General features: G+C 41.2%; 1 protein-coding gene across 2 annotated transcripts; it reads right to left on the reverse strand.

The window, feature by feature from the left end:
- Window positions 1-161: 161 nt before the first annotated feature.
- POLR3C (RNA polymerase III subunit C) lies at window positions 162-15,173 on the reverse strand. 2 transcript variants are annotated; one of them, XM_087444317.1, is made up of 15 exons: window positions 15,029-15,173; window positions 13,812-13,978; window positions 13,019-13,274; window positions 12,723-12,908; window positions 11,591-11,679; window positions 8,217-8,321; window positions 7,999-8,091; window positions 6,469-6,549; window positions 6,168-6,219; window positions 5,278-5,338; window positions 4,758-4,824; window positions 3,655-3,756; window positions 3,475-3,524; window positions 2,901-3,050; window positions 162-906 (listed from the first exon to the last, which is right to left on the reverse strand). In XM_087444317.1, the coding sequence occupies exons 2-15, from the start codon at window positions 13,956-13,958 to the stop codon at window positions 825-827; spliced, it is 1,521 nt and encodes a 506-aa protein (XP_087300443.1). In that variant the 5' UTR covers window positions 13,959-13,978; window positions 15,029-15,173; the 3' UTR covers window positions 162-824. The 2 variants fall into 2 exon arrangements, with proteins under 2 accessions (XP_087300443.1, XP_004420629.1); XM_004420572.2 differs by having other exon boundaries at window positions 4,674-4,824.
- Window positions 15,174-15,224: the final 51 nt, after the last annotated feature.

Consider the following 15,224-nt stretch of genomic DNA (forward strand, 5'->3'; position numbering starts at 1 on the left):
ACTAACATTGGCAAGAGGAAACTGAAGAGATTAGAAAAGAACACCTAACTGCTTTAAATGAACCGAAGCTGCTGAGACAAATTACATCAACTAGATCAATCATATATCTATGGTACTGAAAGAGAGAGAACTTAGAATTGCCACTTGTAAGGAACCACGGAGAAGAGGAAGGCAATGATTTTATTGAGTGCTTACCATATGCCAGGCATTGTGCTAAGTGTTGTACATACATAATTTCAGCTGTGCTAGAAGCCTGGTGCTGGCAAACATGGCTTCTATCCATAGATTCTAGTGTGACTGCTTGGGCCACTTGCTGGCCCTGAAAATAGCTTTTATCCACCCCTACACACCCCCTCACCCCATGTGGTAGTCTTTCATATTCTCTGCATTGAGTGTGTGTGTGTGTGTGTGTGTGTGTGTGTGTAAGATTATAGCTTAACAAAATAAAGAACTGGTGTAGCCTTTTGAAAATGGAATGAATTGCTTAGGAAGAAGTTTTCCACTGGCAGGGATGTTTAAACACAGGCTTGGCTGATTTCTTGGTGGGAACTGATGCATCTGGTAGATGATTAATCTAGTTGATTTAAAGTTTTTTCCCCTGCCAAGATTTGATGAGGGGAGAATATAGTGATGGGTCTAAGACCAGATCAGCAAACTTTAAAAAATATGTCAAACTCTTTCTGGTGTATTCAGGGTGGTAGGGATAGGGAGGGGGTTTCAGTACAAGAATCTGCAACTTATCCCCCTGCAAAGGATGCATCTAGGCACCTTCTTTATTTTTCCTTCTAATGGCCCCCAGATCTTTTGAAGAAGGCTCTTCTGTGTCATTGTCTCTTCATGGTGCTCTCAATGTATGACTCCAGCAGGAAGATGGTTTCATCCACCTGAATCTCACTGGCATCCAACCTGAGTGAAAAAGTGAAAGCATTTGCCCAGACTGAACATTCATTAGCATATTTAAGATTACAGGCTGGGCTGGGTGTGGCCATAGAGAATTGCTTGGTTACCCTTGAGAGTAATGGGTGAAAAGCAGGAGAACCAACAGATCATTCTCCCATTTACTGAGCATCTTTTATGTACCAGGCACTGTGGAAATTGCTGAAGATTGAAATAATATAGCCTCTGTCCTGGGAGAAGCGACAGTCTAACTTGCAACTAAGAGAAAGAATAACACATGTTAAAGGCACAGGTGTAAAAGGACCTAGTGTTTTTTAAGATAGAAGCTGAGAGTGGCTGAGGCTTAAAGTGAGTAATGATTAGGACTAGAAGGGAACTTCCTCAATCTGATATAAGCCATCTAAGAAAAATGCACAGCTAACATCATACTTAATGGTGAAAGACTGAAAGCTTTCCCCCTAAGATCAGGAACAAGACAAGGATGTCTGCTTTTCACTTCCATTCAATCTTTTACTGGTGATTCTAGCCAGGGCAATTAGGCAAGAAAAAGAAACAGGCATCCAGATTGAAAAGGAAGAAGTAAAGCTATTTCTATTCACAGACGACATGATTCTATATATAGAAAAATCTCAAAGGATCCATAAAAAAACCTACGGGAGCTAATAAACGAATTTGCAAAGTTGCAGGATATAAAATCAAAACACAAAAACCAGGGCCTGGCCGGATGGCACAGTGGTTAAATTTGTGCACTCGGCTTCGGTGGCCCGGAGTTTGCAGGTTTGGATCCCGGGTGTGGACAACACACCACTTATCAAGCCATGCTGTGGCAGTGTCCCATATAAAGTAGAGAAAGATGGGCACAGATGTTAGCCCAGAGCCAATCTTCCTCAGCAAAAAGAGGAGGATGGGCAACAGATGTTAGCTCAGGGCTAATCTTCCTCACAAAAAAAAAAACAAAACCAGGGGCCAGCCCAGTGGTGTAGTGGTTAAGTGCATGCACTCCATTGCGGCAACCCGGGGTTCGGATCCCAGGCACACACTGACACACCGCTTGTCAAGCCATGCTGTGGCAGCGTCTCATATAAAGTGGAGGAAGATGGGCACGGATGTTGACCCAGGGCCACTCTTCCTCAGCAAAAAGAGGAGGATTGGAGACCGATGTTAGCTCAGGGCTAATCTTCCTCACGAAAAAGAACCAAAACCAGTTTTATTTCTATACACTAGCAATGAACAACCCAAAAATGAAATAAAGAAAACATTAAAATAGCATCAAAAAAGAATAAAATACTTAGGAATAAATTTAACAAAAGAAGTGCAAGACTTGAACACGGAAAATGACAAAACATCATTGAAAGAAATTAAAGAGCTAAATAAATGGAAAGACCTCCCTGTTTATGGGATGGAAGATTTAATACCATTAAGACGGCAGTACTCCCCAAAGTGATCTACAGCTTCAAAGCAATCCCTATTGAGGTCAATGGTGAGGACTGAAAGGAAATGAAGATAGAGGAAGAGGCTGCTATGAGATTGTAAAAGGCACTATAAGTCACACCAAGGAGTCTGGTTTTTCTACTGTAAATATAAGGAGTCATTAAAGCATTTAAAATAGGAGAGTGATATATTTTTAATCATTTTAAAGATACTAACTTTGAGAGCATTATAAGAGATGGTTTGAAAGGGGAGGTGATTGCAAAGGTCTAGGAAAAAGGTGATGAAGGTCTGCACGAGGACCAACATGAAAGGCCAGACTTGAGACACTTACTGAAGTAAAATCAACAGCCTTGGTCAACAAGAGAGTATGTGTGGTGAGGGAGGAGAAGCTGAGGATGTCTTCAGCATTTTTAGTTTAGGAAAATAGGTGGATTAAATTCTGTTAATTGAGTTGGGGAAGAAGATAATCAGTTTAGGTTTGTTCATGTTAAGCTTGGTGGGGAAGCAGGATATCGAGGTGGATTTGTCTGGAAGGTATTTTTAAACATGGGCTTGAAGTTTATGGTGCTTACTTGTTGACATTACGTTTCAGGGTCTCTAGCTGCTGCCGTTCAGGGGCTGTGATCATCTCCTCTATTTCTTGTAGCTGTGCCTCCTCTGCACCTGTAGCCTGCATGGATGCAATGATGGCTTCTACCCTCTGAGACTTTTCTAGTAGACGTCTGTCAGACAAAACACAACTCTGAGACACGTCTTCTAGGCTTGGAGATTCTTTTACCCTTTAGCCCTGGGGCATAACTTCCCCCGTTTACCATTGACCTGGTCAAAGTGGATAATGTCACCTAAGGACGTTTTCTACAAACTTAATTAGAAATGTGACTTCACTCCTGAAACTCCTATTCCTCTCATTTACACTTAAAGTTTGGTGCCAGTTTGTACATTTTTCATAAATTTAATCTATAAAATTATTTCACTGGGGGTATATTAGAAAAGTGTAGACTAATGCATGATTTATGCTAACCTAAGCGAATAGTTCAGTGCAACTAGACTGGTTATTGTCTCCATTGGTTTCCATTTCTATAGGAAATTTCCCCGCAAGCCTTTGACTTTGAAAAATGTAATTACTCAACTAAAAATGCTACTCACTTGTTCTCTTTGGTTTCAAATTGCCTCCTTTCTATCAAGTTGGCTATGCTCTGAGGGGAGAGAAGAAAGAAAAGAAATGCACATAGTTCTATTAAGTAGCTCAGGTAAAATAGCTAAAGGGGGCATGAGGGTGAGACTTGTCTGTGTGGAGGGAATGGGGAGAAGGTCCAAAGGACTTACCTTGTAGCACCTATGCAGCAACATTCGGGCAGCTGACAGGATGTTCACAGTGTATAAATAGAAGGTCCTGGATGGGGCATGGTCTGGCGTTTTGGGAATTTCCTATTTGTCCATAGAAAGTAAAATAAGAGAAATTATACTATTCTTCAGAACTGGCAAAGTAAACAGCTGTCCCATCTGGAGCTACTCAGCCCTCTCTTTCACTTATACTTTCCTCTTCCCCAGTCATTCAGCATCTGTGTTTATGGCATAATCAGCCACATGGAGAGTTGGGCTGACCTGTTTTTTCCATTTGACTTGCAGCATCCTGAGTGGGGAAGGAAGAGTAGGCAACTAACATTTACTGAGCAACTCTCATGTTTTTTTTTTTTTTTTTTTTTTAGATTTTATTTATTCATTTTTTTCCCCCCAAAGCCCCAGTAGATAGTTGTATGTCATAGGTTCACATCCTGCTAGTTGCTGTACGTGGGACTCGGCCTCGGGTTGGACGGAGAAGTGGTGCCTTGGGGCGTGCCTGGGATCCGAACCTGGGCCGCCAGCATCAGAGCGCGCGCACTTAGCCGCCGAGCCACGGAGCCGGCCTATCACCATTTTATAGATTTAAAAATAATGGTGGGTAATTTGCTCGATGTAACTGGGTAAGAGGCAGAGTTGTGTTTCTGACTCCAAAATACATTCTATCTATTTCTTCATAGGGTATACTATGTGGCTCTGCACATAGTGAGGACTCAACAGATGCTGTGGATAGGTTTAAGCTATAATAAATTTAAGGCTCAAGGAAAGGACAAATCACATGGACTAGGAGCTAAAGAAAAAAGGGTAGGGCGATTCTGAGGTGATTTCTTGGCTGTGCCTCTTTTTTACTAGGCTAATTAAAGCTACAATTATCTTTCAAGTGGTATGTCCTGTTAATCTCTTTCTTTGTCTCAGAGCTGGATACAGAGTTTGTCTGGAGTTCAGGATATTTGTCTCAGGAGTTTTTCTCGCCCTAGGTTGGCAATTATTACAGCACTGGCTACCTGGAGTGATATGAAATTTTCTGAGAGCATCTTATAAAGCATATCCTTTGCCTCCTTTGCTGGAATCATCGCAAAGTCTTCTACCTGCTTCTGCTCCAGGTGCTTCTTTTGCAAAACTAAACGGAATATTCTGGCACAGCGAGACCCAAACCTGGAAAGGAATGAAGAAAGCAAATGGCATGCCAACATAGATTAGCTTTAGCTCCTAGTCATAGATGGTGGTTGCTCCATTTCCACGTGTGGAGCCAGGACCAGAGAGGAATAGCGATCAGAGAATTCTTTCATGATTCCACAGAGCGATGATGGTACTGCTAATCATAAGGTAGTCACCAACTGCTGACGCGCTTGAGCGCCTCAGTTCCTGCATTTGTAAGTAGAGACTTTAGGAAAGCTGGTTAATTGACATAATTGGGAATTAAGCAGTAGGGTATTTAGGGTGAAGAGTAGTAGTAGATGGGATCCATAGCAGTCCAGTGGAAAAATGGGGCAAGATGTGCCAGGGTGTGCCCACACTGGTTGCTTACATAATGATCAAATTACTTGTTCAAATGGGGCTTGGAAAGGAAGTGTCTGACCCCAACCCCAATCAGGGTAACCCCCTTACCTCTCCTGTACGACAGACTCCAGAGTGGCCGTGGCTAGGGATCCTAGGGCCTTATGCAGGTCTTTATATAGAGGATTAAGGTCACTCAGTAATGTTTTGGCCTGGTCATTGTGATCTTAGTTTTATTCTTAAGTCTCCAATTTAAAATTTAAATGCTGTTTTGTTTTGCACGTTGGCATCATTTATAGTATATAAATATTTCAAAATCTTAACTAACTAGGGTGTTTACGTCAAAGTTTTGCTGAACTAAAATTTGGTTAATTAAAAGTTCGGGGGGGGCGGGGGGCCGGCCTGGTGGCACAAGCGGTTAAGTGAGTGCGCTCCGCTGCGGCGGCCCCGGGTTCGCCGGTTCGGATCCCGGGCGCACACCGATGCACTGCTTGTCAAGCCACGCCGTGACGGTGTCCCACGTAAAGCAGAGGAAGATAGGCATGGATGTTAGCCCAGGGCCAGTATTCCTCAGCAAAAAAAAAAAGAAGAGGATTGGCAGATGTTAGCTCAGGGCCGATCTTCCTCACAAAAAATAAATAAATAAATAAAAGTTCTGGGGCCGGTCTGGTGGCGTAGCAGTTAGGTTCACGCACTCCACTTCAGCGGCCCAGGGTTCACAGGTTCGGATACCAGGCGTGGGCTGATGCACTGCTTGTCAAGCCATGCTGTGGCAGCATCCCACATAAAGTAGAAGAAGATGGGCACAGATGTTAGCCCAGGGCTAATCTTCTTCACAAAAAAAAAAAAAATTTCTTTTTACTTCTTTATTATCAATGTATTGGTTCAATTTTCTAACTTATTTAGTATACTAAATATTATCAAATCTTTTCTTTCATAAGTCACCATTCTGTTTCATAATTCAGGCCACCTGACTGTAAGTAAATAACTGGTAAGGATACTGATGACATACATTCCTCCACCACTATCGCCAGACTTTCCAACAAACTCTAGCTATTAAAAAAAAGAGAGAGAGAGAGTGTGTTAACTGAATGGAAAGTTCAGTGATTCTGTTTCCAAAGGAGCAAATCTGGCCAAGAATCTGCAGCAGGAAGCCCTCCTATCAGATGATGGTAGAGAAATTGTCTGAGCTGGCTAGGTAGAGAATGAGGCTACAGGAGAATGTTACCAGGTATCAGTAGCAGAAATAAATCATAACCACAGCAGAAAAAAGGAAAAAAAAAATAGCAAAAATAGACTTACTGGATCATCTGCCAGCAGAGTGAGATACTGATCAAGAACTTGCTTAGAGATGTTATAGCCAACAGGTAAGGATCTGAAGATCTATGGAACAAAACGAGACAGTGAAAATGGGCTTGGGAACTTAGAATTGCTGACATTACTGAAATAAATGTTTTAATTTTAGATATCAAAGGTATAAAAATGTCCAAAAATACAGCAGTGTTGTTTGAAAGAGTAAAAAACTAGAAACAACCCAAATGTCCAATAATAAAGAATTGATTAAAGTACAGCATGGCCATTAAGTGGAATATGGCATAGCCATTATAAAGAATGGGACAGATATATAAATACTGATATGAAAAGAAGGTTTACATATACTGTCATATGAAAAAAGCAAGTTTAGAACAGTATGTAGAGTATAATCTCATTTTTCGTTTAAAATAATATACATATACCTACATATATGTAAGATTATACATAAAAAAAGGTCTGAATAGAGATATGTACCAAACTATTAACAAAGATCTCTGGGGCTGGGATTATGCAAAACTATATGTATATTTAAATTGAGGTATGTTACTTACAATAAGAAGCACAGATCTTTTTTTTGTTGTGAGGAAGATCAGCCCTGAGCTAACATCAAATGCTGATCCTCCTCTTTTTTCCCAAGGAAGATTAGCCCTGAGCTAACATCTGTGCCCATCTTCCTCTACTTTATATGGGACGCCGCCACAGCATAGTGTGACAAGCGGTGCATCAGTGCATGCCCGGGATCCAAACCCGCGAACCCCGGGCCGCAGAAGCGGAGCGTGCGCACTTAACCTCTTGCGCCACTGGGCCAGCCCAGAAGCACAGATCTTGAGGGTTCCGTTTGATGAGTGTTGGCAATTGTATAGACCCATGTAACTACTACCCATAACAACATATAGAACATGTCCACCATTCCTGAAAGTTTGGGGAAATACAACTTTTAAAAAATTATACATTTCTACTCTGTTTGAGTATAGGTCATGTAATTTTGTCTTCAGAAAAAAACTTATATTTAAATTTTTGTTATATAATAAATTAAAAAAATTTTAAGTAAACAATATCAAATATAGTAACTATATTTTATATGAATAAATATAAGTATAATTATGAAAGTACTAGAATGTAAAAAACATTTGATATATTAAATATTAATATTTTAAGAAACAGATATATTAAAAGCAAATTTAAAATATACAAAATTAATATACTGAAAAAACCAAATATAAGGGGCCAAATAATGTCCTGAGCACTAAGGCTCTCAGATTCCAAATAGTGGATTCTTAGAAAGATTAGGAATAGCTTGTACTCTGACTAAGGGACTGGTTTAGGTTTTTAAAGGCTAGATCCCAAGAGACCAAATATTTCAGTACCTACCACCTGAAGATAATCCCCATCCCACCTCAAACAACAAAAACTCTTTCAAAGCTCAGACCTCAACCTAATCCCAGGCTCTGTGTATAATAATTATGTTCTAATATTCAAGAGTCTGTCAGAAAACTGGTACAAGAACTCAAAACTCACCTCGTTGGAAGACAGTGGCTGGGTGAAGGGGGCACTGGAGGAAGTGGTAATCTCACTCATCCGGAGCATGGTCCTCACAATCTCACTGCTGGTCTGAAAAGTGAACCGGAATTCAGAATTCACTTTGCTGTGCTGGCTCTGGCTATATGCCAGATGGCCACATCTGGCAAATAAGTGCATGTTCCTGATGGCCACTGTCCCACCCACTTAAATATCACCTGGTCCATCCTGTTGGCAACTGCGCTGACAATGGCTTGGTCACGGAAGTGCTGGTGGAATCTGTCAAGGTCAGCCTGCCAATAAATCCCATCATCTGGAATGGGCTGAGGAGGAGAGAACGATTAGAGAGAAACATTTAGATACAGTGGAATTTTCTGGTGAGGAGCTTGTATTTCACTGTTCACCATTTCTTTTCCTATACAGTAGCAACAAAATTGGTTGGAGAAAAATCATTCAATCGTGTGGATCAGTGCCCCGACAAGGACAAATTCACAATTCCCAACTTCAGATTCTCTAACCTTACCTCCTATCCTTCTCTTTGAATTTTAACTCTTCTCCATTATCCTCAACTCTCCCATTTACTCCTCCCTTCTCACTCTCAGCAGATGACCTTGCCTCTTATTTCAGAGAGAAAATAGAAGCCATTAGGTCAGAACTCATTCAACTTTGTGCACACATCCCCACCACATTTCTTTCTTTTTTTAAAAATTTGTATTTTTATCCACTTTTATCACAGTGGAAAATGTTCCTCCTTTTACCTAAGGTTAATGCCCATACTGGTATGCTAGATCTCACCCTCTCCTACATTCTCAGGGACCCAGCTCAATCAATTTTCCCTCCACTCGAACTCTTCAGCCTCTCTTTCTTCACTGCTTTCTTCCCAACAGCCTTTACCTTGTCCAAATCTCTTCTACTCTAAAAGAATTCTCCTTCAATCCTATGCCTTCTCTCCTTTTCCTTTCTGTCATAGCCAAGCTTCTCAAAGAGTCTGCCATCCCAGCTGTACCGCCATCCACAGATTCACTCAGCCCATTTCCACCATTATACTCAAACGTCAAGGTCCCTGAGGACCTCCTTGTTGCTACGTTCAAAGAATACTTTCCAGTTCTGATCTTATTTGATCTTTCTGACGCATATGACATGGTTGGACATTTTCTCCTTCTTAACTCTATGTGGCCCCTTGGAATTTATGACACCATTCTTTCTTGGTGCTCCTCCTAACCATTCTGGCTACCGTTCCTCAGTCTCCACAGATTTCTTTTCCAGATCCCACCTATAAATACTGGTGTTCCTCAAGGTTCTGTCCATAACCCTCTTTTCTTCGTATTCTACATATTCTACCTAGGTGATTGTATCTGCTCTCAAGGCTTCAACTATTGATGCACTTCCAAATCTATTACTTAATTCTAGAACTCTCTATCATGCTCCAGATGCATAGACTCAACTACCTATTTGACACTTCCACCAGTTCCCCAAAACTGTTCTTTTCAGCTAACTACACTACAACCAACCCGATTTCTTAAGCTAGAAACTTGAGTATCATCCCTAACTCTTGCTCTCCCTCATCTACCATCCAATTACCAAGTTCTATCTATTCTTTATATTTATCAGATGTCTACTTCTCTTTATCCTGACTGTCATTATTTCAGGCTCTAATTATGGCTCACCTGGATTACTACAATAGCCTCCTAACTGGTTTTCATTTTTCTTTTTAATACAGTGGACGCTATAACAAGGGTAATTGGGTTTTCCACTTTTAATCCTGTTCCTTTTGCATTGCTCTTCCCATTTCTCATAGAGCAGTGCTTTTTTATCTTTTTGGGTCGCAGTTCCCTTGAAGAATCTGAAGAAAGCTATGGAGCGCTCTACAGAAAAATGTGCATATACACATTTAGAGGTGGACTCTCTGAAATCTATCCGTGGACTTTTACAAATTATGAAGCACTGTACTATAGTAAGCTTTGTAAAATATAAATCTAGTCACTTCATTCCCTTGCCTAAAATCCATCAATGGCCCCCCTCACCTTCAGGATAAAGTCCAAACCTCTTAGTCAATCAAGAAATATTTACTGATGTCTTGCTATATTCCAGGTACTAGGGACAAGATACTGCCCTCAAGGAGTTTATAATTTATCTGCTGAGAGTACAAAGACAAACATGTACACAAACAAAGTTTCAGTTACTTATAAATGCTGTGAAGACGAAAAGGGAAATGTGGTAGAGAGAGGGTGGGCAATGGCGCTTGAGCTCTAAGAAAATAGCATTTGAGCTGAGATCTGAATGATGAAAAAGAGGCAACTACATGAAGATCTGGGGGGAAAGCATTTGAAGCAGAGGAATTTTTTACTAAGGGCAAAAGCCTGAAGACTGGAAAGAGTATGACATGTTTGAGGGATGGAAAGAAAGATAGAAGCTGGAACATAGTGAACGAGAGGGAGAGTGGAAAGAGCTGAGGTTGGAGAGCCTTGTCTCCAGCAGATCATGTAAAGACCAGCTCATGTAAGGCTCATGTAATCCATAGTAAGGGCTTGGGTTTCTTCTAAGAGTAATGGGAAACTATTAAAGGAGTCTAAATCAGTGATGTGTTGGGATTTTTTGAAAAAACAACTGAAAAAGTCATTTTAGCTCTTAAGTAGGTAAGAATGCAGGTAGAGAGACCATTTAGGAGAGTGTTGGCAAAGTGTTGACTAGAGATGATAGTGGTTCGGACTAGGGTGATAGCAGTGGAAGTGGTGAGAAATAGTGGGATTTGAGGTCATTTTGGAAATTGGGCTGACAGGTTTTACTGTGAGATTGGATGGTTCTTAGGATTTTGGCCTAAGCAAATGGTGGTGTCCTAGGTGGTGTCCTTTAGTAAGATGAGGAAAGCTTAGGAGGGAGTAGATATTTGAGAGGAGGAAATCATTCTTTTTTGGCCATACTAATTTTGAGATCCTTATTAGATGTCTTCATAGAGATGCTGAGAAGCATTTGAATATAAGAGCTCAGGCCTATATATATCTTTCTAGACTCATTTCTCACCACTGGCCACCATGGGTCTCTATGTTCTAGACATACTGAACGACTTAAACTTTTTCTAGGTCCTTTTTTTGCATAAGGTGTTACCTCTGTCCAATGACTGCAGTAAGTTAAGCCTTAGAAGGGAGACAGCGGGGGCGGCCCAGTGGTGCAAGTGGTTAAGTGCGCGTGCTCTGCTGCGGCGGCCCGGGGTTCACTGGTTTGGATCCCAGGTGTGCACCAACACACCGCTTGTCAAGGCACCAACACACCACTTGTCAAGCCATGCTGTGGTGGCGTCCCATATAAAGTGGAGGAAGATGGGCATGGATGTTAGCCCAGGGCCAGTCTTCCTCAGCAAAAAGAGGAGGATTAGCAGATGTTAGCTCAGGGCCAATCTTCCTCACAAAAAAAAAAAAGAAGGGAGACAGCAATGCAATTTACTCTGTTAGTCTATTCCTGGCCAATATTTAATGAAGCTCATAATCCTACTACTTCTCAACCCAGGAACCTTTAAGCTGTCTCAGGGTTTGTTATCTTAGTGCTCTTTCTGGCTTGCCTCAGGGTGAGACTCGTAATCAAGAAGCCCCATTACCTCTTTGTTATCTGCAGTATGTTTTGGTCTCTTGGCCTTGGGCTCTCCAGTAGCATCTTCCTCAGATGATCTCCTCCTTTTACCTTTCCCTGTCAAATAAAACAGCTGAACAGTTCGGCTACATCTCATATGATGACAGGAAATGACTGAACATAAGAGCGGGTGTCTCTCCATCCCAAAGACATCTGTAGCTGCCTCTAGGTTAGAGTTCCTGAGGAGCTACAAGAAATTCAAGTTTATGATGAAGTCATCTGAAACTTAACAATTTCAAAAAGAAATTCATAATCTTTCTCCCTCAAACTGCTTGTGCTCCAATGCTCCCTTTCACAGTGAATGGCACCATCATCCTCCCACATATGCAAGTCAGTCACACACATGTCATTCTTGAAACCTCTGTCTCCCTCACCCCTTCTATAGCTAATTTTTCACTGGTTTGTCTACATTTACCTTTGCCCCATCCTTTCTGCAAGCAGAAAAATCTTTTTAAAAATGCAAATTAGATCATGTTACTTCCTTTAAAATCCTTTAGTGGTTTTCCTTTGCTCTTAGGATAAAAAACAGATGCTCTATAAGGTCTTACATGATCTAGTCTCTGCCTGTCTCTCCAACCTCATCTCATGGCTCTCTTTCCTTTGCTTACTGTGCTTTAACTATACTGACCTTCTTTTACTTTCTAAAATATCCTATATTTTTCTCACTATATACTCTTGCCTTTGCCAAAAATGTTTATCCTCTGTACTCCTTCATACTTTACCTCACTGGTTGGCTCCTACTTCTGCTTCAAGTCTTAACTCAAATGCCACTTTCTCAAAGAAGCATGTGCCCGAAATCCCCAGATAAAGCTGGTCCCGTTATATATTTTCATAATACCTCACAGTTTTCCTTCATAGTACTTATCAAAGTTTGTTAGTTATATATCTATCTGGTTTATTTGATTAATCTAAGTCTCCTATACTAGACTTAAGTACCATAAGGGTAGAGACTATGAGTTTTTTTATCATTTTACACCACAGTATCTGGCACAGAATAAATCCTTGGTAACTGCCCAATTGATTGATTCATTCATTTAACAATCATTGATGAAGAATCAACAATTAGGGCAAGTCACGGTCCAGGGGTCAAAATTCCTTACCTATCAAGCTCAGTTTAGGAACCAGGTACATGTCCTTTTCACTGATGACAAGAGTGGGGGCAGGTGGTGGTGGCCCAGAGTCTGAATTCTCAGTGGCAGGCACCAAGGGACAACGCTGCACGAAGTGTGTGTCTGCTAGTCGCACAAATGTGTTTGACACCTCAGCATAGTCCATGGTCTTGCCATCTGTACAACAGGAGGAAAAAGGCAGGTGAGATGGCCTAAGACAGCCGAGGGTCTACTCCTGCAGCCAGCCAATCTATGCTTTTGCTAACAGCAGTGGATACAGTACTGACCCTCCATGGTCTCTGTGAGCCGGTCTGCCACTTTCTTCACAACAGCTGACATTGTCATTTTGCCATTCAACAGCAGCTCCTCAACAATTAGCTCCCCAGTGTCACTGTATAGTGTTTTAGCAGTATAGATGTACCGGGGATACCGAAGCATTCGCAACACCCGGCTGCATTGGGCTTCATACTCCACCACACCACGTTTGTGCACTTGATATATCACCAGATTATGTTGGATGAGGACACAAAGAGCTTTTTTGACCTAGATAGGACCCAAAAGAAAGAGGGAAAAGATCTGAAGCCACCACTCATTATTGCAGGCAATTTTGTCCAACAGTTTACTCAGCATCAGGAGATGGCTAGATAAGAATCTCTGTGCTTCTTCCCTCCCTCCATTGAAAGAGCTAATAAGAATCACATGTCCATAGAAGAAATCAGGAAGATTCCTCGCTATGATGCTCATGTTTCCTCTGATCTTCATCTTCCAAAGTACAATGTACTTTCCCTTTATTATTCTCATTCCTTAAAAGTAGTACTGAGATTAACAGACTCATTATGAATAAATGAGGTATGGCATAGGAAGAGCAAAGATTTGCCTAAGAAGCCATGATGAACCAGGAAGTTTGAGAAGCAGAACCTTGGGGCCTACATCTCATCCTCTTTCCCCGCAAATAACACTGTTCTGATCCCAGGGCAGGCTTTCTCCCTCTTCCATTTTGTGGGGTGGGAAGTAACAATATTCAAAGGTAGATAAAAGAAATTAATGAAATGAAAGCAAATTAATGTCATCCAAACATACCTGATCCAGTGATGTTCCTGTGTCATGGGCAATTACTCTTAGTGGCTGGCTGCCAGTTCTGATTAGGTGGACTCCAATTTTTTCTACAATCTCTCCAAAATGCTCTTGCAGCAACAAAGAACACAGTTTAATTTCTGCTTGAGTCATTGTACTGAGGAGTCTGAGAGCTGGAAACAAAAAGGACTGTATGATGGAAAGTTTTTTTTTATGTTGGGAGTAGAGCTACTGAGTGTAAATTCATGTACTTTCTCAAGGGCAATTTGACATTACAGATGAAAAGCCTTAAAATCTTGGATAATTTCGACCTAATAATTTTGTTTTGAATACATCGTTCCAAACAAATAATAAAGATGTCACTGTAGTTCTCTTTAGAATTCTGATATACTAGAAACAACCTAATGTCTAGCAATAAGGGATTAATTCAATCCATTATGGGATACCCATATGATGGAATACTATGCCAACATTTAAAATGAAATATAGTATGTATTAGCATAGAAAATTGTTCACTAAATGAAGGAAGCAGGTTACAAAGCAAAATGTCGAGGAAAATTCAATTATTGTGAAAAAAGAAAAGAAAAACATGTACGTATAGAAAAAAGCCTGGAAGACTATACATCAAATTTATCTTTATGGAATTATGTGTGATTTTAATTTTTTTCCTCTATTTTTTTTTAAAGGTTGGGTGTAGATGGATTTGCTATCTGTCACAGACTTTAGATTCTATACTTCATTGTTTGGAAGAATTAAGGCCACTGTTCACAGCCCATTGGGAGTGAACAGGCAGTGTCATTCCCAGTCCATAAAGGACATGACAACACAGAAAAAGAAATTAAGAGGTAAAGGAGAGTTTCTCAACAGGGTGTTTCAAATAGGAGATGAAGTATGTTGTTTGCAGGGCAGTATTTAATTTTGAAATTTCTACTCCTTGACAAAGTAGACACAAACAGACGTAGTTGGCTATATAATTACTTCCTTATCATCCCAAGTGCTACCAAACATTGGTTTGTTCATTTGTTTCTCTCAATTCCTCAGAAGCCAAGTCTTTGCCTCTCAGCCTCAGTAGGCCAACCACATGCCTTTGGGGAAGCATCCCTAGACCCTCTGCCGTCCTCGAAAAGGATTTTCAAGGAGCTTGACTCCTGGCTCTTCACTCCCTTCACGCAGGTTCCCGTTCTGGACTTGGTCCCTTGGTTCAGACAGCAGTTTCCACTAACCTCTGGGTCAATGCAATCTAACGCCGCCGATTCCCCACGGCCGGCGGTTTCATGTGGCTCCTGCTAGCCGCCGGGGCAGAGGGGGAGCCCACGGCCCTTTCTTGCAGGAGAATCGACACCGAGGAGGACGGGGAAAAGGGAACAACGTGCGCCGCTCTACCCTCAGAGTTTCGGTGGTTTCCGGGGACACTCTTTC

Source organism: Ceratotherium simum, chromosome 2 (assembly GCF_057802395.1).
Source record: "Ceratotherium simum simum isolate JZ-2026a chromosome 2, ASM5780239v1, whole genome shotgun sequence".
Classification (NCBI taxonomy): domain Eukaryota; kingdom Metazoa; phylum Chordata; class Mammalia; order Perissodactyla; family Rhinocerotidae; genus Ceratotherium; species Ceratotherium simum.

What these genes read in the sequence shown, in the direction of transcription:
- POLR3C (XM_004420572.2), bottom strand. Translation starts at nt 13,958, where the DNA reads ATGACTCAAGCAGAAATTAAACTGTGTTCTTTGTTGCTGCAAGAGCAT. An exon ending in TCCTAAACTGAGCTTGATAG is followed by an intron (nt 11,680 to 12,722) that starts GTAAGGAATTTT and finishes TTTATTTGACAG; the next exon opens with GGAAAGGTAAAAGGAGGAGA. An exon ending in TGGAGGAATGTATGTCATCA is followed by an intron (nt 5,339 to 6,167) that starts GTATCCTTACCA and finishes CTCTATATAAAG; the next exon opens with ACCTGCATAAGGCCCTAGGA.